Source organism: Colletes gigas, unplaced genomic scaffold (assembly GCF_013123115.1).
Source record: "Colletes gigas isolate AHSC1104 unplaced genomic scaffold, ASM1312311v1 Colletes_gigas_Sc00001, whole genome shotgun sequence".
Classification (NCBI taxonomy): domain Eukaryota; kingdom Metazoa; phylum Arthropoda; class Insecta; order Hymenoptera; family Colletidae; genus Colletes; species Colletes gigas.
Genome location: NW_025106630.1, coordinates 11277631 through 11300458, shown reverse-complemented (window position 1 = coordinate 11300458; position 22828 = coordinate 11277631). Strand labels below are relative to the sequence as shown.

Sequence of the window (22828 nt, the reverse complement as noted above, 5' to 3'; positions counted from 1 at the left end):
GTTTACGCAAACTCGTGCCCCCGCAATCGTTATTGCATTCGCGTCCCGGGGATCGTGAATTAATTGCACCGGCCCCATTGTTCCCCCAAAGTACTCCTGATCCGGCTGACCTGCTGGAGATGCTCCGTGGTACGTGTCCGGTCCGGGTCCTGTTCTTTCGAACCTACTTATTCAAATTAAACACGGAACTTTGTCACGGTGCAATAAACCACCCTCCACGACGGCCACTGGGGAATTTTGCTCTGTAGAAATACCGTCGAGGAAAGAAATAGCAGATTGGAATTGTCTGTTGATAAATTGCAATTGAATGGTCGATCTAGTGTGTGCACTTCGGAGAAAAGAGTTTTATAATTAAAAGTATGATAATGAAGATGTAAAATTGTTCCTGTACTATCGATTTACGCAAAATACGAGCATGTGCGCGTTCCATATGCGTGGACACGGCCTACGGGGCGGTATTTTCCATCGGTCGATGGTGATGAATGAATTTCGCGGTGCAAACATTTCCACAGCGAATCGAAAAGTCCCGCGGAGCCGTTTGATCGCGGCGGGAATTCATACGCGACGGAAAACCGGGTGGTATTAAAAATGTAATGCAGAACAAACACGGCCCGACGAAAACGCGTATCGAGACTGGGAAAAAGTGACCGATATTTTCGTTTCATTTTCGCCCCCCGAAAATAAATACGATTTTTCAGCGGCGAGTGTTTTCTTCTGTGGCGGACACGGAAATTGATTACCGCCGGACTTTTTCTTCTCGTCGCGATCCAAAACAGTCCATTCACTCTATGGTGTGCTTTGCGTGCACGTTTCACGGCCCTAGAAACTGCTCTATTACATAGCTATTAAATAGTACAGAAAATTGGTACATAACCGGAAAGTTTGATTTACCGTAGAACAACGTGGGTCTATCAGAGCCAACGATCCAGTTTGTGCATTCATTATTTCCCTTGTGGTACCATTCGTAATCAAAGCATCAATTTATCGAATTAATAATATTTCTTTGAACAGTGTGTCGAGTGAATCTCTCTACAATACGAGAATTATAAGTATGAGATAATTCTAACGAATACACGGGCAAAACTTGAACGAAACTCTGTTTAATTTTTGTACGAATTTGTTTTGACGTTCCAAACTCGCTACTTGTTATTAAAATTTAACGGGAAAAATGATCGTGCTTTCGCAGCGAAAACTCTCGAGGCGTAGTCGTGATTTTGATGAATTATAATTCTCTTATTTGCTTTCAATTTTTCAAATAATGAACATCAAGTTATTGAAAATTTAACAAAAATATATAATATAGATTGAACTCATTGCTGATATAACGAGAAAGGATTATAACGAACAAATTCTGTCGGTCGCCTGGGGCTTATTAATCCGAATTCGACTGCACGTTATCAGTACCTTGCATTCGTCTGTCTTAATAAATTAAACAGTTTAATTTGTTGATAATTGAATATAGTGATTGCAGAAACGTATTTGGAACTCGGATGTGTCAACTACCTTTTACTAAACACTTCAATAAGGCTGTAGGCAACAACGCTGGAGAACTATATTCGCTTAATACCTGTTTCCGCAGGTTCGTTAAGCAGTTGACTCCCACATTCGAGTCGTATTCAAACATAATTTCGTGTAACAATAATACGATGGATCGCTCAGCCTCGCTGATGAATTCGTACCCTGTAACAAAACGTCTGTTCGACTATGAAAAGTTTGTTTCTATTAAAAATGTCCATTAAACTTTTCTTCGCGTTGCTACTTTTAATTTATCACCAATTGTGAAGATTATTGAAAAAGTACGATCGCCAAGACCGAACTTCGCATTTATATTTCCAATTCTTCGATGGGAGGATATTATTTTGCAACTTCCCTCGTATAAATTAGTATGTTTCGCTTGCTATGCAAATTAAATTGCAGACGAGCGCCCATTAGACTTCTTGTCGAAGACAAGTAATAACACTCGATAGGGATGAAGTATGATTAAAAAGTAATCTTCTCCGGTTGTTTAATTGTTCTTGGGAATCTTCGCCGCGCGTACTCGCTTCGTAAGGTAATTTTAACCGGTGTCCGACCCGTAATTCCATCCTGATTAACGTTCTGTAAGTTCGGATGAGTTTACAGGAATAAGAAACTACTTTGCAATGTATGCAAATGAACGTAGACGGAAGTACGAAGTTCTGTGTCTTAATAAATCGTCTGCCGTATAATGATCCACCGGGAAGATTAAAATAATAGGTTCCTCGTCCACGCGTGGCTTCAAATTTAATCCAATTTACGGGAGTGCCACTTCGTTTCCAAGTTTTTAATTTCCCTTTATTATTTCCTCGAGTTTTTTCGAATTAACCGTTTTACACGAGCGTGGTCAGATTTCTCTCTGTTATGTTTTCTCGATTAAATTACTTTGTTGGATGAATTAGGAATACGTTATTAGCTCGCGAATGAGCGATCGATGACTCCCAGCCGTTTCGCTTTAACTCGAGAGCCAAGAATTAAGATGCTTGTTCAGTCCCCTGTTTGCGTTTGTTGCCTCCATCGTCGCGAAAGCGATACGCCGTTCCTCCTTTCGCCTCGAACAAGAAGCTAATCAGAGGCTCTTCTGTTTTTTCCACGGGAAAAATTTAGTTCGCCCAAGAGGAAATACCTGTCTCCCTTCGTCTCCGTTTCTTAATATCGCAGCATGAATGCAACGCGATCGCGAAGAGGCGCAAAACGAAGCGACGGAACGTATAACGTAACAAAGTCTTGTTCCATCGTGTCAACAATGGTTAATTATACTATCGCGTAATTAAAAATTACGTTCCGTTTTGAATGCGACTTCTAAATGAAAATTGTCGACTGCGAAGTGTAGCCATCTTGTCAGTTAATAAAGTATATTCGAGCAGACGAAAGATAGAGTTACGTTAAAAATTTGGTATCCGTTCGATGAGGGCCAAGACGCTGGATTGATTAGGGTGCGAAGGTGAGCGCTCCTGTCAGGTTTCATCAACCGGAATATATCCCGTTAGGGTCCATCCATCGATAACAGGCAGATCCAACTAGATCCAATCTCGAACAAAGCCTCGTTTCGCGTTAATCGATCGCGTAATCTGCAAATACCTTCGTAGTTTCGCAAGTGTTTACGTAGAGGAAGATCGAAGTTTCATGGGGAAACTTTGATGAGTCCCGTCGACCTTTGGAAACGAGCCTAAAACGATGAACTGTTACCGTAAACCGAAGTCAAAGTTCAAGTTGCCGTTCGGTAACACGCCGTCCAACATAATCGCGTTTGTAGAGTTTCGTTGCTTGTATTGCGTTTGCACGTCAACTTCGTCGTTGCCGCCATACAACGTCGATCGTTTTGCACGGGGAATCGAATAATCGAGTCAAGCAACGGACGTTAGAAGCAACGATAACCATAAGCTTGGATCGCTTCAAAATTTTTTCTTAAAACTGCGAACTAGATAACTACTCTTTCCAGAGAAAAAAAACTGATTCTATTTTGAGAAAAAATAGTGATGGTAAAAGTAGATTACGAGTAGACGTGAAGTTTTTATTTTTATTTAACGACTTTATTGTATGTGTATAGGGGAAGTATACAAGAGGAGGGCGATAGGGTGAGGTCGTTTTACGAGCTCATCCAAGAAAATTTAAGAGCCACGTAAAAAATGATAAACCAGGTGTAATTCATATTCGTGGATTAATTATACTCGATAAGAAAATGGAAAAAACGTTCGTTTAACTATAAGAAGGCGGTAAAAAGTAATATATAGAATTAATAAAAAGGTATGCTTATCTGAATATTCCTGTTCTGTGGAAGCTTCCTTATTACGAATAGTTACCGTCACCGTTTGAACAGTCGACTTTATCGAAGAAATTCTTTGTTTTATCATAGCTGATGTGTCGTATTTTAGACAGCGTTCTTTGAAGCGTATCTGCCGTGTAAAAAGAGAATTGTGCGTTTTTGCGACGATCCTGTGCAAAGAGTTCCTGTTCCCTTTAACCCTTTGACTACGATACGCTTTAACAAAAAACCATGAGCATTGTACTGCACGATATTCACATGTCTATCAGCAGTAAAATTGAGATTGAATCGTACGGTTCAAAGCAAGAAAGTTCTCGATATTTGGTTATTTGTACGGTCACTGGACAAAGCGTAACAATATTACTGAAATATTAATTCAATAAAACAGTACGCGCGCTGTACTGATTACGAGTAAAATTTAGTTCGATGGAACTCTACTAACAATCAAAGGTCTTTGGAAAGTCAATAGCATTGAGTAAACCCTTACAAGAGCCCGGCAAGTTACAAACCTAACGGGTAAAGGCTCTTTCGTACTATCGAATTTCCGACGACCCAACTGTTGCATTAAACAGAACGCCATCCGCCATATTACATTCCTGGCTGTTACTAAACGCAACAGAAAGTTTGCTCCCCGTTAAAACTTTACTCCCACTTCAGTTTTTTAGACTCCTCGATACTTTACGGTGTTCAGAAACGCTAAAAAGAGATTAGTTTAAAAGAAATCGATTTTCCAAATTAATGAATCAACTTTGAATGAATATTTTGTGTGTCTGTAAAAGGAATCGGATCTTTCCAGGCGCCCAGGATTTCTGGGGAATCGTTATAATTAAATCTTGGAACAACTCGGGCGTTGTAATCGTTGAAAAGGTATCGCATGAAATCACAATGTCTTCGACCCTAAAATTTCCGTCTCGTTTCGTTGCTGGTGAATTGGATAAAAGTGGGAGGTAAACGAGGCGGATGGAGTCGAAACTGCGTTCACGAAGCTCGGCTGCGACGTCGTTAAAACTATCGAGTTATCGGTCCTCGTTGCTTGGGCGAAGTTCTGCCTGTTGAAAACGGCGCTTGTTAAGTATTCGAGTAGAGCGGAATTAACATTATTCCTCTCTGTTTCCGGCTGAATGAACGGGACGCGTTCGTTCCCACTGTGTAAAGTACAATCGCGCGCGAATCCGGATATTGAACGCTTTATTTAGCACCGGTCGGGATTGCCGTAATCCCATTTTCGTCGAGTTTACGGTAACATTATGATCCCGATATTCGTTTTCGCCTCCGCGGAAGCCATTTGGGTACGACGAAGTCGCCAACTTTTTGTCCAGGCGCGGACACGATTTCGCTAATTGAAATTCCCCGCGATTAAAGTGACGAGCATCGGTGGCCATTATTCACCTCCCCTCCGTTCATTTTCGTGGGCCCCTTTCCTGGCCACTGGCGCACTCAGCAATTCAGCAACGGTTGCACGACCAAAAATTACAAGTCACGAATAAGATATTGGGTTACCTAGAACCCGAAGGAATATTTTAAACGTTTCCGTTGAAATTGGATCGGCCGATTTTTGACGATAAAGCTTCATTTTTCCGCGAGACATTTTACCTCGTAAAAACTGCGTCCGTACGTTATAACCATTAACGTTTGAACAAAAAGAGAGGAACGATCGATGCACGCGACGCGGGACTAAGTGTATTAAAACAAGCCGAGCGCCACCGAAAAATTAGACACGGTTTTTTGCTTTTCGAACGACGGGAACAGTTTCCGCGTGGCACTTTTTCTTTTAGAGCAGATCAGCGGCGAAACACAGTGGCGCGTTTTTTTTTTTTGCTTTGATCCGCTCGTCGGCGAAAGTTTGCGAAACTGTCGAATTCAACGAGGAAATTTTAAATCTCGGTTATACAGTAATTAATATACGCGTTAACTGCACCCTTTTATCGCGCAAACAAGCTTCGAGACTGATGCTCGTAATTAATTTCATTCGGGGCATACAGGGGCCTTCCTTTGTTCTTGAAAACTTCTGATATCTGTTTTTATTCGGTTTTTTCGACTCGTGAGTTCGGTGACACTCGGTCACGCTTTCAGGAATGTTATTTTTGTGGAAACTTGCGTGTACAGAAAAGGAATCGGGCAGTGGAAGAGCGTGTCGCCGATAATTAACTGTTAATTAACCGAGGTTTTCCGAACTTAGCGTATGTATATTCTCGTCTTAATGAACTCGAGTTACGAGGAAATGTCTGGCCATAAAGACAAACGTGCAATTGCGGAAGCGTTCTGCGGTTGCCAGCTACGTTTGAACACCAGCGAACCGGGGGCATCCTGTCTAGGTCAGGGTGGAGTTTGAAGAGCTCCTTGAAGCCACCGTCCGCAACGCGATGCACTCGAAGAAGCAACTTTCAAATCTCGAGTGACATCCTTGCCGCGGCGGCCACTTGAATGCACGGTCCATAATTAAGGCTACGAGATAACGAAGATATCGTGAAGAACTGGCGTGCCAGTATTCGTGTCATTCCCTTCGAACGTGCGTGTTCTCTGCTCGGCGACAGTAGACGTCTAGCCGGCGTAAAATAGACGAGGATGGCGATCAAAAGAACTTTACAGCCTCGGGTTGAATGCGCGGGAAGTTGATTTCTGGAACGTGTCCGCGATATTTAACGTTTTACGCCCGGAATAGCCGGTGAAAAAATAACCTACCTTCTCGAAACTTCCTTTTCAGTATGAATATATGATCTTATTTCGTGTCTATTTACTGGCTGAAAGCAACGGCAGAGTTTGGTCGCGTGAAATAGATCCATCGTGGTCACCAGAAGAAAACACGAAGATAAAAGATAAAATAATTTCTAATATCACTAGGATTTTACAAATTTTTCCATCCCTAATAAATCTCAGAATGGAAGGGATCGTTTGATTTTCATGTTTATTGCGCGTCGAATAGATCTATTTGGCTTTAATCGGTGACAAATCAGCAACGACAACGTTTTTACTATTATTGCCGGTTTTTTATTACTGTTATCGGCACCGTGGCATTATTCGCGGAAGATAGATGCTCATTCTCCCATTGATCGTCGCAGATGCATCGCGTTCGCATGAATTTCGTCGAAGCGAGCGCGGTTGTGCGCCTTGCGCCGGTCATCCTTCAAAGTTCTTTCAGCGTGTCCGTTTTTGTTGCATCCCTCATGCATATTTCACAACGAGAACAGGAGGGGATGGTTGTCCGCGACCCGTTTTATTTCAGTTCGCCCGCAGGCCACTCGCCCTCCGTGTAGTTAACGCAGCCGAACTCGTAAATCTCGATTCTCTCCGCCTCGATTTCTTTCAGATACGGATCGAGATATCGGTATTCCAAATCCTGCTCGTACGTGATCCATTTCTCCTTGGGCAGAAACGTTTTCAGAAAGTCCGTTTGGATCGATCGTATTATCCTGGAAATCACGGGACACTTAATACAAACGCTTTACTTTGATCTTTTCTATTATTCGAACAAAATGTCCCCCATCTATCTGCGATAGATTCGATTTCTTTTACAATTCAATTTCTCAGTGCATAATCGTGCCACTGAACGTTGAATCGTGTTCTTTTATAATAATGGTATCTTGTACCTTGGAGTAGAAACGACGAACCCAGCCCGCATGAATTCTCTGTGTAAAACTCAAGTTTGACGAACTGTGTGCCTCTAAATGCAAATAGTTCCTATTAATTTGCGCAGAGAGAGCATCGAAGGCAAATTACAAAGTATTTCTGCGATTCGTTCAATATTTTTTAAAGACACATTCGATTATTAGAAATTACTAGATACCAGACGCAACTTTAGCTTTCAATCTGCGTTTCTCGAACAATTTTAATCCGAATGAAACTCACTGTTAGTTTGTAGGGGCAAATTGCATAAGTACCAATTCCAGAACAGGAATTGGGGGTGTTACATAGTTTCATGGAGCTCGCCGCGAGTAAAATATGCGTGTCAACGAGATATTCTCGCGGCGCTGGAAATTCGTCATCAAAATTACCGAGGATTAACGAACGTGCGCGTTCAGGTAAATACCTAAAATTTCTGGCGTCCAGCACGTTCTTCGGCAACCGACGGAGGGCCTCTTTTACAAACGGGTCGGTGTAGTTGAATACATCGTGGCTATAGAGTCCATATTTGTTGTAGCCCGACCATTTGAACATCAGTTCCCTTATTTTAAAACCATAATCTTTCTGTTCTTTGTTCGGAGCTTTGCAACTATTAGACAAACGTTTGGATATTTTAAGTATCGATGATACTCTCGACATTGCAATTGATTAAATCGTCGTAAACTTAACCTTCGGGGAAATTTTAATGTGCAAGATTCTCATGGAAACGATCGTCCAATGTCTATCGATTGTATCGAGTAGAATTTCATCGTTGGCCTAACTTGTAAACGTAATTTGACTGATCAAAGGTGATATGTGGAGTTCCACGTTGAACTTTGGCCAAGATTGCGTCGAACGATTTCCGTAATCGAGGATAGATTTTGCAAACCGGTTAACTTTAAAGCGTGAAACGGCTGCACTGTCGCGCGACCCAAATTCGAAAGAAGTTCTAAAGAGTTTCGCATACCATTACGAGACAATGCTCGCCAAGACCAGCAAACACATCTCGCTGGTTCTTCTCGAGCAGTCGCCTCGCTCGTTCTCCCCTTACGTCATTACGCTAGGGCCATTCTAATATTGAGCAAACACCGGAATGGCTCGAGAAGGTTGCTCGTCGTCGAGTAGAAAAATTCAAACGAGGCGATTCGAGCGTACGCCACGAGACACGGGGACTACGTACGTCGATCAACTTTCCTCAACTTTCGCGCGATCGCCTCGAGAGGAGTCTAACTCTGTTTAAAATTCAACATCCGGCGTCTCAGTTCGGTGATACACCCATTACGCCGTAAATTCTTCCTGGATTTTTTTTCGATTCTTTTCCACTTCACGACGAAACTCTTTCGAGAAGCTGAGATACTTTGTACTTGAAACGAACTTGTCCCTTTTACTACACAGAGAAGCGGGATGGCAATTTAGGGACTGCGAGGCGTGGAAAAGGCTAGATGATCCGAAGTAAGATGTATCTAGAGTTCAGTGTCCGTTCTTAAGGGGTTTTCTCGGTTCGGAGATGAAGAAAGACTGGTTTCCTTGAACACTCGAGTCGTGAAAATAGTGTGAAATTTGAGGAATTAATATATACCAAACTTGAAACTCGTTTCTCTGTAAATGACATTTTTCAAACTGGTTGACATAAAATTTCGGGAACCAATATACCGCTCGGTTTGAAATTCGAGGCACATGTAAAGTAGATTTTCCTCTATCGTCCGAAATAAAATGAACTCGATACCCGTAAAAACGTTTTTTTAGTCAGTTCGAGGAGCAATACTATTCGATTTCGAAATCGGATATTCTTTTTAACATACCGGGACATTCACGCTCAAGTCATTAACGCTAAATCTACCACGACCAGTTGAATAATTTATTAGCATATTGAAAATCTTGTTTCCACAGTCTAACAACCGTATTAAAAGTAGTTAAACTTTAGACGCGTGCAGTTCCGAAACTACTAGTGTTTTATTAATAATTAAGCCACTGTTAGAAGCGGCAAGGCTTCCCCTTCAAAACGGTTTTTGGTTTTTGACGATCCGACTTTCCGTTTCGGAGATATCGTAATTTATGTAAAAGGTAATTTTGTTTAATTTGGACTATCTCTGTCTCCGTCTGACGCGTCGCGCCGGACCTCTCGCTCGCACGATGACCTACTAACCGAGTGACTGAGTGACGTAATGTTTACTTACTACGGTCACGTGCGGCCATTGATCTCGTGATGTAAACAAACGGCTTCGCACCCTTATATCTCCATAACTAGCCACCGCATCGACTTGAAACTAAAATCGCTATATCTCCGGAACTAATAATGCTATCTACTTGTTCGAACGCTCATTTTAAAGGGCATTTCATCCCCTATCCGATGACTATAAAAACTACCATATTTTGTGCTGTCTTCTATGGTTATTTTGTCATTTACTTTGACGCTTCATAATCAAAGAAGTATTTAATGAATTTGCGTAATTACTAGTGTGTAAATAATGGCTTTCTCTATTTTATAGCTTCTCAAGTATTTTTATATATGTCTGAAGCACCCAGTAGCGTTGCACGCGGCAGTGTTATAGGAAGGAATACGATTTATGTCAGTGGTTCCGTTGGTAACGTGCCACCGACAGAGGGTGACCACCCCTTTGTCGTTCGCCGTGCTACGCGAGTTTCCACTTCTATTCTGGCCACGAACGCCGCGCGTACGCACGTCCCTCCCTCTGGCTGAGCAAGGGAGGCACGAGATTTTCCGCGGCTTCGTGTTATTCGAGACACCGTCATTTTTCCTAGCCGCTTCCTCAATTTTTCCTTTCGTCCCGGCATCCCTTGCACGCTACTTTCACCGCGCGATTCATACACGTCGACCCTAACACGCGAGGGTCGTTTCGCGCCAAATCGATCACTTCTCGCGGCCCGTGTCAGGAGTTTCCTGGAAATTGATATACGACGTAGCTTCGCGCGAAATTAGACGGTTCAAACTATCGTTTCGCTGGTTTCGAAACGATTCTTTTGTCCTGAACCGAAGCAAAGTTCCCTGCAGTGTATCGCCAACCTTTAAGAACGAAGCTTTGAACAAGTTTTGCCGTAGTTATCGTTCACTGAATTAGGAGTTTGAACCGCGCAATGGGTCCCCTGGACATCCTAATATTACGCCGAACGGCCGTGCCACGGGAAATTAAGCGATTTCCGGTCTGCCTGGGCGCATCGATTCGCTACGAGAATCGAGGTCGGTGCTTCGGTTTTTACGAGCCGCGGTATCTTTCGCGTCTTGATTTTTCCTCGGTCGACTAGCAAAGTAATTCTCGAGTAGACACTATGAACGAGACAGCCGACTTTCGAGCTCTGTTCGAGGGAGTTACGACCAAAACGCGGGTAATCCGTGAAAAATAATCCAAACCGAAGGTAGCGAAACAAATACACGACGTCTGTTCGATGAATTTTCCATCGCGGTGGTCGTATTATCGGTGCCATTTCCCCGTCGTTTCGTCGTCTATAAAAATGCGCGAACCACGCGGTTGCACGCGCCGTGAAAATCGATCTTTTTATGCTAGACGATATCAGGATTTATTGAAATTGAAATGCGACGCAGCGCGTAGACCAGCGAGCAAAAAATTGCATTGGTCAGGTACGCTCCAACAGCCTTTACATTTCGCATAAATTAATAATTGCAAGATAACGTTAATTAAATATAATCAATAATACGAATATATTAATTGATCCCGTTCGATTGTATCCGCCCAAGATTCGAGCCAATTAATTTTAATAAGCGAAAGTTTTATGCGAATGGATAAATAGAACGATATTGACTCGTAACGGATCTGCTCGTCAAGCATGCATTGTGTATTAGAACGTGATTAATTAAGGAACACGAACCAGACGATGAATCGACAATATTCGAAAGGCTAACTATTGTTTAGGTATTCGATAGCCAGCTGTCATTACCTTTGTGTCCATCCTCTATAATATCCTTTAATGACGGTCTAATTCGCGTCCGTACGATCGATTTATCGGTACGTTCGTTTAATTATCGTTGACATTTTGCTAACTGTTTGTCGGAAGATCCCGCTGAACGGTAGACGCGTTCTGTAAGAACCACACAATTCTGTTTCTTAGCACACGATTCGTTTCTTCGCGAAAGTATCCCTCGGGCTGGGTTTTATTTCGAAACCGTCTCTGTTCTCCGAGATGGCTTAAGCTCGACAGTTTTCCTCGGTTTTTCGCGTCTTTTTGCACAATGAATTCGACGATCCCCCCGACAGTTTACTTATTCGAACGGGATTAAGAAAACACAAACGTCGATGAAACAACCAACTCCACCGTCGATCTATTTATTTCAATAAAACAAAACGTATGATCGAACAAAATAATCTATACTTTTATTTTGTTTTTTTTCTACCGTAACAAAACATTTTTACCCCGGAACGGTTTTGTTCCCCGCATTTCATTGAAAATAGAGAGATACAATAAAAAACGATTTCGATAAAAGTTTTGCCATCGCAAGCAAAAAATACACACTATTTTATTTCACCGCGTATTGATACACGGAGCAAATAGTTATGCACACGATTGCATTTATCCTCTCGAAACTCGGTATGCTTGTTTCGTGGTTTCAGCGGAAGGTAAAGGATATCAAACCAAACATATTTATTTATCATGATACTTTCATTTATTTGAGCCGTATGTCCCGTTGGTTACAATAACTTGTAATATTTGTAGATTTACACGCAATTGCAATCAAGTGTAGAAATATTTTCACGATTTATCATCTAGTATGTACAAAGATACCAAGGTATACTTTTTCCATGTAGCTTTTATGTAATTTAAGAATGAAAGGATTAAAGCAACCAAGCGGACATTAAAGAGAAACGATATTGGAAATAATCTTGTCTGAAAACGATCACGACTTTAACGCGTCAAAGTTTAAAGACCCAAAAAGGTCAAGCTTTACTGCCTTTGGAACACCAAGTCCCCCAGATTCCGTACTTTGTCGAATAATCTTCTCGGTGGTCTGACTTCCTGATGTTGCTCCACGTCAGAATTCGGAGGTCTCAAGGCCAATTTGTTCATCACGAAATCAATAAGCTTCTTAATGGGCTGCATTGGCAAACCCAGGTTCTCTAAATGTTTGTTTCGGAACAGATCCAGCAGATGTACCTGCGCCAATAAACTCAGTCTTTAACTCTCCAGAGAAATTCATTTTGGAAACTCGGAATTTATTAGCTTGGGGACTTTGAATTTTGCTCTAATTATTATTCCCAATTGTTATCAATGCCTCTTTTGTATCCCTCATCCATAGAATTTTAAAAACCAATATCTCTCGATAGAAATCATCTGGAAAGACCGACATTTCGTCTTATAGCGAGGGACTATTGTAGACCAAACGACAGACTACTTTATACAGATAATTTCATCGATATTACTTTCGACCCCTGTTTTAAATCAAGAAATGTAGCCTACGTACCAAACTCTGTCTCTCGGAATGAGGTCCGTAGCTGGCATGGTGTTCTTGCTCGTTTCTTGGGGCGGATAAACCGTAGCCGTGTCTGAACTGTTTGCGATCACCTTCAACTTCCTGTTCGCGGGGATAGATCGCGGAACGTTCATTTCCTTCGCGTTCCGGCTCGGCTCGTGGATCGGAGGTAAGTTTGTTCAGATTGCGGGGTTGTTCGAATAATCCGGAATTCGGCGCGTGTCCGACGCGCGGAGCTTCGCTTTCTTGCGTGTCGAACAGCGATCGCCGATTCAATATGTGCAAACCTAGGGGCCTGCTTCCAACGACGTTCTTCTTCAGACCGGTAATAGCCGACGGATGTGTGAAATCCTCGTTCGGGGTGTCCTGGGTCGCGTCAACCACGGAAACTTCCTTCGGTGCAACGGGTTTCTGAAAGAGTCTTCGAACGTCAGTCATCGTTTTTTTAATTTATGTATATTTGGTTACACGCGTACAGTCTCGAAACGTCGAAGAACATTTTATTTCTAACAGGAATAATAATAATAATCATCCTCCGCGGAAAAAGTTCCGTACGACCAGCGGAACATAATTAGCGTGCATTGTGGTGTACGGGGAAATACTCACCGGGTCCAAGTTCGTCCGAAGAAGTTGCAGAAGTTCGTCAAAGCCGTGGTTGCCGGGCGCGTTGGTAGCTTCGCCCTCCGGGTTAATTACTCGTCCATGGCGAAACGAGTCCTGATTAGATTCCAGGCTCGTGGCATTTCCGTGGTCGTCGCAGTAGATCGGCGAGAAGGTGCAAACTGCGTAGCACGCAGCGAGGATGATCAGCCTGGACGTCGCGAATGTTGTCATCTTGCTGGGATCGGTGATCTCTGCCAATGTAGCTGGATCTGTGAATCGTACTCGCGAAATCGGTGTTTTATAGCACGATCTGACAGGTGTTTTCGAGAAGAGTTATCGCGTCGACGATGAATTATCGACGAAAGTTGCGGGGCGTAATCGTTGGCTAATTGAAGTTTGCACAGTCTGGACGTGGAATCGTCTCGATCCCGCGAATTGATGGATGGATGGAATTTTGGGGTATCGATGGGATCGTTCGACGGGCAAGACAAACACAGATGGGCCTGTCCGTCGGATTAACAGACGTCTCGAGGACGCCACAGGGAGGAAACGCCCGAACGATCGACGTCGGAAAATATTTTCGGTCCCGTATGAAATTTTCTTACAACGGCAGCAGGATTTCTGGAAAAACGAGCATCGGTTTTACCGTAGGGCGAGGCACGCGCGCGTATCGAAAGGATATAACTTTACAGGGACGATAGAACGAAAGAGGGGACGAAAGTTGCCCGAACTGTCATCGTTTTTCATGCAACTTTTCTGCTGCCTCTTTCGCGGGAGCCGGGACATTCGTAAAATTTTCACCGAAACTTTATCGTTTCCCGATCATAACGTACTTGTCTCTGATCCTTGCGCCCTTTCGCGATCAACCGAAACGACTGCTGTTTGAAACATGCTGAGCGCGGTATTATGGACTGAAAGTAGAAACTACGGGATAAAAAATATAAAATAAGTTTCGTCCGTCGTTTTGCGTCCTTTACAAATTCAGTAAAAATTGTATATAAATTTTTAAAAGGCAGACTCGGGTATTTTCCATTTGTCCGCGAGGCGAGTTAATAAAATTCACGGTTGAAAAGTTCGTCAAATCCGCGCGTAAAGGTGATAACAGAAGTCTCGATCCGGCGTCAGGCTGTTCCGATGTTTTCAATCAGAGTCCCTTGTGCGTCGTGATTGGCATTTTTTCATCGGACCAAAGGAAACTCTGCCGCTCGTCTTCCACGAAAGCAACGTTCCCATCGCGTTTCTGGTTCTTTACTGGCCATCACGTACAACCGCGTGGATCAGCCGCTCATTCAGACAAGCTAATTGTGAACGAACCGTAACACGTCGCGTGCTGTGTTGCATTTTAATGCCGTGGCAACGGGAGTTCCTTGGCCCTGGGCGTCTTCCATCGTGAAAAGAGCCAAGCACAAAGGAAAGCCCTCCGCCTGTGCAGAAATCCGCAAGAATGGGAAAGCGGACTCGTTTTTTTCTTTTTTTTTTGTTCGATATTGCGCCGCCTCGCATCGATAACAATTCCCTTAGCATTTGCATTTAATGGTTACGAAAAAAAGAAAGCAGACTCGTTTTCTATAAATCTCCCGTACGAAATACCTTGGCTATACGCACACTTTTTTAATTATCTTCCTGCTTTAGAAATCGCAATTAGACGATCACCATTTGTCTTCGACAAATTAATATAATACGAGGAGACTTTGATTCTGTACTTAATTGTATCGCCAGTTAAGAACCTAACCAGTCTGGTATAATTTGGTTAAAATTGATTCCGCAAGAAGCAATACGCGACCGTCTGAGAAATTTGGGAATTCGGTCTTTGAACGCAAAACGGTTCATCGCGCCTGCTTAATTGCAAAATCACGAGCATTAGGTGGACAATAAAACCGTCTAAGAAGCGTTCAGATCCGCCTAGCAAATGGAAATCCAATCGGAAGTTTCGAGATGTGTGTGCATGCATTGGACTGCGATATTTCGGCCAGCAATTACTGCGACCGGAAATGGAACAGGAGCCATCGTGCGCCGTGTGTCCAATGAAGCGTGCAAATCGATGTTAGTTTCGGTAAATTTGATTCACCTGCTGCGATTCATCAAGAAATTTCAGAATACATAATTGAGAAGAGAAATTGAACGGTATCGTCTCATCGATCCGACGTTGAATTTCGCGAAGAGTTTTGGGAGGGGTTAGAACAGTCGTCATAGCATTAGAAACAATGATTTTTATTATATCATAATTTCACAACGAAGCTACAGAAACAACTCTTTATATTCCATCCTCTTCTCGGTGAACGACGATTATACGGATTCCTGTGCTTTTCGATATTCGAAGACGCTTCCACGTTCGATGAATCCTTTGAGATTTCTTTGCGACAACTGAGCCTCTGTCCCGGGGAAGCCGTACCCACCGCCTCCAGGAGTCTCCAGGATGAAGGTATCCTGTGGACGTAGATTTAGATTTAGATTAGATGTAGATTTTTCACGCAACCGAGTCGCGGATTGGCAGATCGTATACGCCGAGATAAAATGTTTACGAGACAACGTAAACCGCGAATAGGTTCCTTCGGCGCCAATGATTTTTGCAATTTACCTTTTGAATTTTATCGCTCGATTTTACAGCGCGGCGTAAAATCGTATACAATTTATATTTACGCCCCGTGGGATCGACGATGGCTCGTTATAAAATAGTAGGCGTTATCGACATAATTCCTACCCCTGGACAGACTGGCACGGCAGTTTTAGGGCCTAAGTTGATCATTCTACCGTCTGCCCTTCTCAGCGTGTTCCGTCCGCGTTGTCCAGCCGATCCTCCTGCCAAACCGGGCGGATTGTGCACTCTTCTTTCCGTTAATACAGACAGCATCATCGGTGCCCTGTAATTAAGAGACTGTAAACTAGAAACGACGGGCGCTCGAATGCACGTCTTGAAAAGTTAAGTCAGAGCACCGAATCGCGTTTAAAATATTTTTCATTCCGTTGAAACGATCATCGTTTCGCTGGCCACGGTACAGTATCAATATTGAAATTGGCCGCGGGGGAAGAACGAGTTCGTCGTGTCTGATCTAAAATATTGATATGCAATTACGAGCCACCCTGTGCACTTTTATTGTGTTGGTACGGTTTAATTGCCTGAAAGTTATTTCACGGATGACACCGTCGCCGCCAGGGTGGGCGCCGGCCCCTCCGCTTCCTGGACGAAGAGAGAATTTATCGAGAACAACCGGATATCGAAGTTCCAATATTTCTGGATCGGTGATCCTAGTGTTGGTCATATGCGTATGCACTCCGCCCCTGCCGTCCCACGTTGGTCCCTTTTCAATCCCAGTACATAATAATTTGAACCGTAGGTCTCATAGAATTAAATAAAAATTGTTTTAACAGTTGTATACAGTTTGAGACTCAAAAAGAAAGTTATAAATTATTTTAATTTCTTTTAAATTGCAATTCAGAGACGTCTTACGGCTCCACTGCCGCCAGCGACAGTTTCGTAGTATCCCCATTCTTCGGTGCCCAGTGTCACGTTGTTCATGCAGCCCTGCGATGCTGCACAAGCTCCAAAAGCTTGCAAAACTACGTCGACCACGCGTTGGGAAGTGAGGACGTTCCCACCGACCACGGCAGCTTCCTCCGACGGGTCCAGGAGCGAACCCTTGGGTATAATTATCTGGACGGGTTTCAAACAGCCCTGACAATGGACAAAAATTACAAAAAAAATTATTGTTAACGCGTCGACTGCCAGTCTAAAACCATTAAATTGTTTACATAACTTAAAACTTCTCGTAGTACTTACTTTCGTAACCTCGTCTAAATGAAGTCTATTAAAATTTATTTTCTTTAACTCTACCTGGTTCAAAGGAACGTCTCGACCAACGATCGACCTCAGACAGTAGATCAACGCCGAAAGAGTGATGGCTCGAGGCGCGTTGCAGTTGCCCCACACTTCGTATCCGGTACCACTTTAATTCAAAATAATTAAAGTCGCAATATTTTCGTGTCGATCGCGTTATTTCGACTCGTAATCGGTGCGAAAAGCTTACGTGAAATCGCAAACTGCCTCGCCCTTTTCTACGTCGATGTTCAGAGCGAATTTAATCGGGCTCCCGTCGTCCAAGTAATCCACTGCAGTCGCAGTGGTACTTCCGGTATCTTGTAGAAGCTTCCTTCCCACGGACTTCAGCATATCCCTCACCGCAACTTCTGCATTATGTTGAATGTGACCCATGTACGCTTGGACGACCTCGAGACCGTATATATCGATCAATTCGTTCACCAACAATGAGCCCTGGGCAAAGGAAGTTTTTTTATTAATGTAAAGTACAACTAATGATTACATGTTTTATTATAAGTGAAAATTACTTTGTGATTGGCTGCGATCTGAGCCTTGCAATCGCTCAGATTGTCGGCCAGGTTTCTGGTTCCGGAACTCCCTGGAATCTTCCCTGGGGCCATTAATTCTTCTATCAGTTCTTTTTCGCGTAACACGCCCTTGTGCACCAATAAGAAACTCTTGAAAGTTGCTCCTTCCTGTAAAAGAATATAATATTGTATAAACTAGCCCTAAATCAGGAAAATACGAATATAAATTCACCTGATGCAAAGTAGTGGAATGTGGCGGCATAGATCCAGGCGTTATGCCACCTATATCAGCATGGTGCCCCCTGCTCGCCACGAAGAACACCGGTTTTTCCACGTCCCTGTAAAAATTTTTAGAGTTTCAACCCTACAATGACTATGAAGGAAAATATCTAAATTAGCTTGCTACCTACGAGCTGGTCCATGCAACTGTTTCAGGTCATTACTCCATTATTAATGATAGAGTTAATGAAACAGTTGCATTCCTGTTGCGAAATTATTAAAGATAAGTACTTGTAGAATACAGGAGTTATGACGGTGAGGTCCGGAAGATGCGATCCGCCGGCGGAGGGATGATTAGCAAGGATCACGTCGCCTCGCGTGAATTTGCCCTTGAAAACCCTCATTTGATATTGCACGGTCTCTTGCATGGCGCCCAGATGGACCGGTATATGGGGTGCGTTGGAGACCAACCCTCCGTCAGGACCGAATACCGCGCAGGAGAAGTCCAAACGTTCCTTTATGTTCGTGGAGATGGAGGTTCTCTGAAGAATCCTTGGGGGACGGGGTTATCGATTTTATAAAGCTCTCAGGAACTTGCAAGGTTCTCTTAAATGCATCTTATCGGTCGATCTACCTGCCCATTTGTTCGGCGATACTCATGAAACGGTGGGAGAAAATGCTGAGCTGAATGGCGTCCAACTCGGTCGTGACCTCTGCCTTCAGGCCTTGACCGATCGTAATCTTGACATCGCCGCGAGAGGTGATCGATGCCGTGCAATCAGGCTCGATCAGGAGGGTGCTCAGGCTGTCCATTATAATAGCTGGCCCGTGTATCACGTGGCCAGGCGATAAATTTTCCAATTGGTACACTTTGGTGTCCAGATAACCATTCTCGAAGTACACCATCGTGGTCTGGAAGGAAGTTCGCGGTTCGATGATCTTCTGGCGGGTCATTAATTGTTTTAAAACGATCGTTTTGGGTTTACTTGCCTTCTCCAACCTCGGAGGCTCCGTGGACGACGGTAAAATCGAATCCTCCTCCACCTCTGTCCTCCCCACCCCTCGCACTCTCAGATCGTTCACCAGGATCTTTCGATCGGGCATAGTGAAACCAAATTCTGTCTGATACCTTGACCGAACACACGATTAACATCATTAGTTTCACTCTCCCGTTTCTCGCGTCAGAAGTTTCACCTTTCCAGAAACGGTGTGATAAAATCGCCGTGTCTCGTGCCATCTTTTTCATCGCCTTTTTTACTCGGGGTGCACATCAAAGCGCAGTCCGTTCCCTGATATCGCAAGTGTAAAAATGGCTCCGTGATTATGCGAGAATCCTCGAACCCTTGGGCCAACAATTTCCTACGAACTTTCTTCTCGAGGACGTCCAAGCGTTCGTCCAAGCGCGCGAACGATCCTGTTGAATATCAATTAGTATCGACGATCACAGAATTTTCCGGCGAACGTACCTTTCTCGTAGACTTCCGCGCTCGGTTCCTGAGCTTCTTCCACCACGTCGGCCAGAGCCATTCCGTAGGCGGACAAAATTCCCGCGTATTTGTGAACGAAAACGGTTCCCATACCGAGGGATCGAGCGATGGCGCACGCGTGTTGTCCACCCGCGCCCCCGAAACACGCCAAAACATGGCGGGAAGTGTCGTAGCCCTTTGCCTTCAATGACAGAATATTATTTACGAATAAACGGACATAGAAATTAATTTCCTACCTGCGTCAGAGCTCGTATTGGCCGACACATGGTTTCGTTGGCGACTCTGATGAATCCCATCGCCACCTCCTCGATCGTCATCGTGCCCTTCGACTTGTGACCCTCTTTCGCTAGAAATTCGTTTATCTACAAACCAGAGTTGATTCTCGATGATATTAAGGCCCCAAAGAATCGAAGAAAGGGTAGAATGAAAACGTTATTTACTTGATCGGTGAGCGCTCGAAACGCCTCCATCGTGCGGAACTTGTCCAAGGGTTCGTTTTCGTTCGGACCGAATATTTTTGGGAAGTATTCGGGCAACAGTCTCCCCAGGGCTAAATTCGCGTCGGTGACCGCCAGAGGACCGTTTTTCTTGTAGCACGCGGGTCCTGGATGGGCCCCTGAGCTCTCAGGCCCGACCTCGAAGAGACCCGACCTGAAGAAAAGCATCGATCCACCTCCTGCCGCAACTGTGTTCACGTCCAACTTCAACCCAATTTCGTGGCGAAATTAATTCAAGTACATCGAACGATTCAACTCGTTGGGTCGTTGAGAAGGTCCGCTTCCACCATTTTTCATATAAACGGTGTATTAGGTTTCGTGGCGAAAGACCGCAAGAAACGATGAAACATGCTTTTTTACTTAGCAAACTGAAACGTGCTGGTCTTTGTATGAAAAACGAAACGTGCTAATTTTCGTGACGCGTGTCAAAATAATCTTGCTTTCTTCGCAGAATGCCGGTCTTCGCGCGGCTGTGAATTTTAACACGTTGTTGACCAACGATAAGCTCGTTCGTGTTCGAACGGATACTTTAAAGTAAAAATTTGATAGAGCCTTCTCTCCTTAGCCAACAGGCTAAGCTTAAAAAGCTAAAGCTTACCAAGTCGGCAATGTGTAAACGCGGAAAATTAAAGACTCTCAATACCTGAGCTGCTTGTATCGTGACCCCCGCCGTGGTGCTTTCGTACACGTGCTCGTAACTACCACCATAACGACTCACGTCGGTCGAAGTGCCACCCATGTCGAACCCAATCACCGGCAGATTAGTTTCCTTGCCATAGGTGGTCATCGCGTAGCCAACGACACCGCCAGCGGGACCGGAGAGAATGGCTCTGGAGCCATTAAATCTGTGCAAAATGACGCGACGATTGGGTCGTTCCTGCTTTCCATCGAGATCACAGTGTTTTCATTGTCGCTAATTCACCGACAGTTGTCGGTAACGAATGCACAAACGCACAACGTCGATGAAATAGCGCGGACGAAAGCATTGTTCGGAGATTTCAATGCGAGTTCGATCGTAATTGCTATTCCGTAGAACGTTCACTCACGAATTCATCGGGGTTAATCCACCGTCGCTCTGCATGAACAATACATTCACGTTTTCCAATTTGTCTTTGAATCCCGACGAAAAGCTCTGAAACGATTCACTGTTATTCGAAGAAAAAAATAATGATGTTAGAAAACGATACCTGGAGGTACTGTTTAATGTGGGGCGTCAGGTACGCGTCCGCGCAGGCTGTGAAACCTCTGGGGACGATTCTCGTCATAGGCATAACTTCGTGGGAAAGAGACACCTGCGAGAAACCAGCCGACCTCGCCAGTTCACCGACTCTGAGCTCGTGTTCGGCGAACCTAGATCGAAAACGAGACGAATTGAAGCGTCCCTAGGGCCTGACGATCGATAATAATGTCTATTTAGGGTAACTGACATGTAGCTGTGAGCTAGAACCACCGACAAACTCTCGATCCCGGTTCGTTTCAGCTCCTCCAGGTCCTTCTTCAACCTTTCCTCGTCGAGTTCACGCGTGACGAACAAATCCTCGCCGGTGGAACCCTTCACCCTTCGCCAATTTTTAGTGTCCAAGCGACACTTGTCGGGCGAGGCTGGTATCGCTCTGCACCCAACTTCTACCACCTTCTTGTACAGGACTTCCGGCGTGACCACTTGCTGGGAAAAGAAAAACGTTCTGTACCTCAAACAGTCGCGAAACTTCATATTAAGTTTTATTAATACGAACGACTGAATATCGATGCAATTTTAAATTTAATTGAGTCGTGGTACGTTAACGCTTTGATTGTAAAATACGAACCAGGTCGAATATGTTGGGTCGAGCCTGGTTGCCTATAAAAAGGAGGTCTCTGAAGCCCTCGTTTATCAGCAACGCCATTTTCGCGCCTTTTCTCTCGAGCAACGCGTTCGTCGCTACCGTCGTGCCCATTCGGATCCACGAGATCGACGAGGCGTCGATCAGTCCAGCGATCTTTCGTCCGGTTTCCTGAAATCATCCAACGTGTCAGAGGTCGGTGTCCAAGTCGCGGAGGGAAATCGTTAATACCTGCTCGAGGATTCGTCGGATTGCTTCGCGCGGTGCATCCTCGTAGTTTGCGGGATCCACCGACAGCAATTTCATCACTCGAACTTTGCCGCCTGGACACCTGGCGTACACGTCCGTGAACGTTCCACCGCGATCTATAGCAAACTCGAACTTCTCGTTGCCCATTTGTGATACACGGTTTTCGAACGACGAGCCGCTAGCTATCGCGCGATCGACTATTTCACCAGAGACGCGAGAATCTTCTACGACGGTTAAATTCGGTGCACGATAACGTCCGATAAGATCCAGAGCTCATGGGATTTTTGGAATGTAAACACAACAACGTCGAAAACAAACGGAGTGATTAGAGTACGCGTTCGAGCAATGTTGCAACGTTGAAAGTTGATAAAATCGGAGCGAATCGGTGATAAATCGGCTTAAATCAACGTCTTTTCATCTGTATCATATATGGCGGAGTTTATTTTGGAAAACGAGTATTCGCGTTGTCTATTACGCGAATTCACGCACTCGGTAGCAGCACTGTAGCGAGTGTTTTTCCAATTGTCGCGACAATAAGCGTTATCTAATCGTCTTAGAGCGACCAACCGTGTGCACGTTCACGGGAACTGTTTGATAGTGACGATCTCTATCCTGTAATTTACGTCCATTATCAATAGAAACCAGTTTCACCGTGATGTACGATCCAGCGGAGAGATCGAACTACGATTTCCACCGAGGAATGCTCGTAGAGTATCAAGTTTTCTGATAATATTTCTTATATCGAATGGTTAGTTTCGATCATAGAGCGTAGATTGTGCAGA

At 44.1% G+C, this 22828-nt stretch overlaps 1 protein-coding gene across 3 annotated transcripts; it reads right to left on the bottom strand.

Moving 5' to 3' along the window:
* Positions 1–15694: 15694 nt before the first annotated feature.
* On the bottom strand, positions 15695–22757 carry LOC122398550 (5-oxoprolinase). 3 transcript variants are annotated; one of them, XM_043400629.1, is made up of 21 exons: positions 22029–22757; positions 21783–21968; positions 21402–21640; positions 21162–21324; positions 21021–21106; positions 20618–20819; positions 19909–20178; positions 19714–19815; positions 19457–19658; positions 19185–19404; positions 18960–19119; positions 18625–18902; positions 18282–18542; positions 18004–18109; positions 17772–17939; positions 17453–17697; positions 17260–17371; positions 16876–17100; positions 16545–16726; positions 16129–16288; positions 15695–15854 (listed from the first exon to the last, which is right to left on the bottom strand). In XM_043400629.1, exons 1-21 carry the CDS (start codon positions 22191–22193, stop codon positions 15714–15716), a joined length of 3873 nt encoding a protein of 1290 aa, XP_043256564.1. In that variant the 5' UTR covers positions 22194–22757; the 3' UTR covers positions 15695–15713. The 3 variants fall into 3 exon arrangements, with proteins under 3 accessions (XP_043256564.1, XP_043254892.1, XP_043255741.1); XM_043398957.1 differs by having other exon boundaries at positions 18981–19119; positions 19714–19839; positions 19918–20178; XM_043399806.1 differs by having other exon boundaries at positions 18981–19119; positions 19714–19839; positions 19918–20178; positions 20618–20804.
* Between the last annotated feature and the right edge of the window lie 71 nt (positions 22758–22828).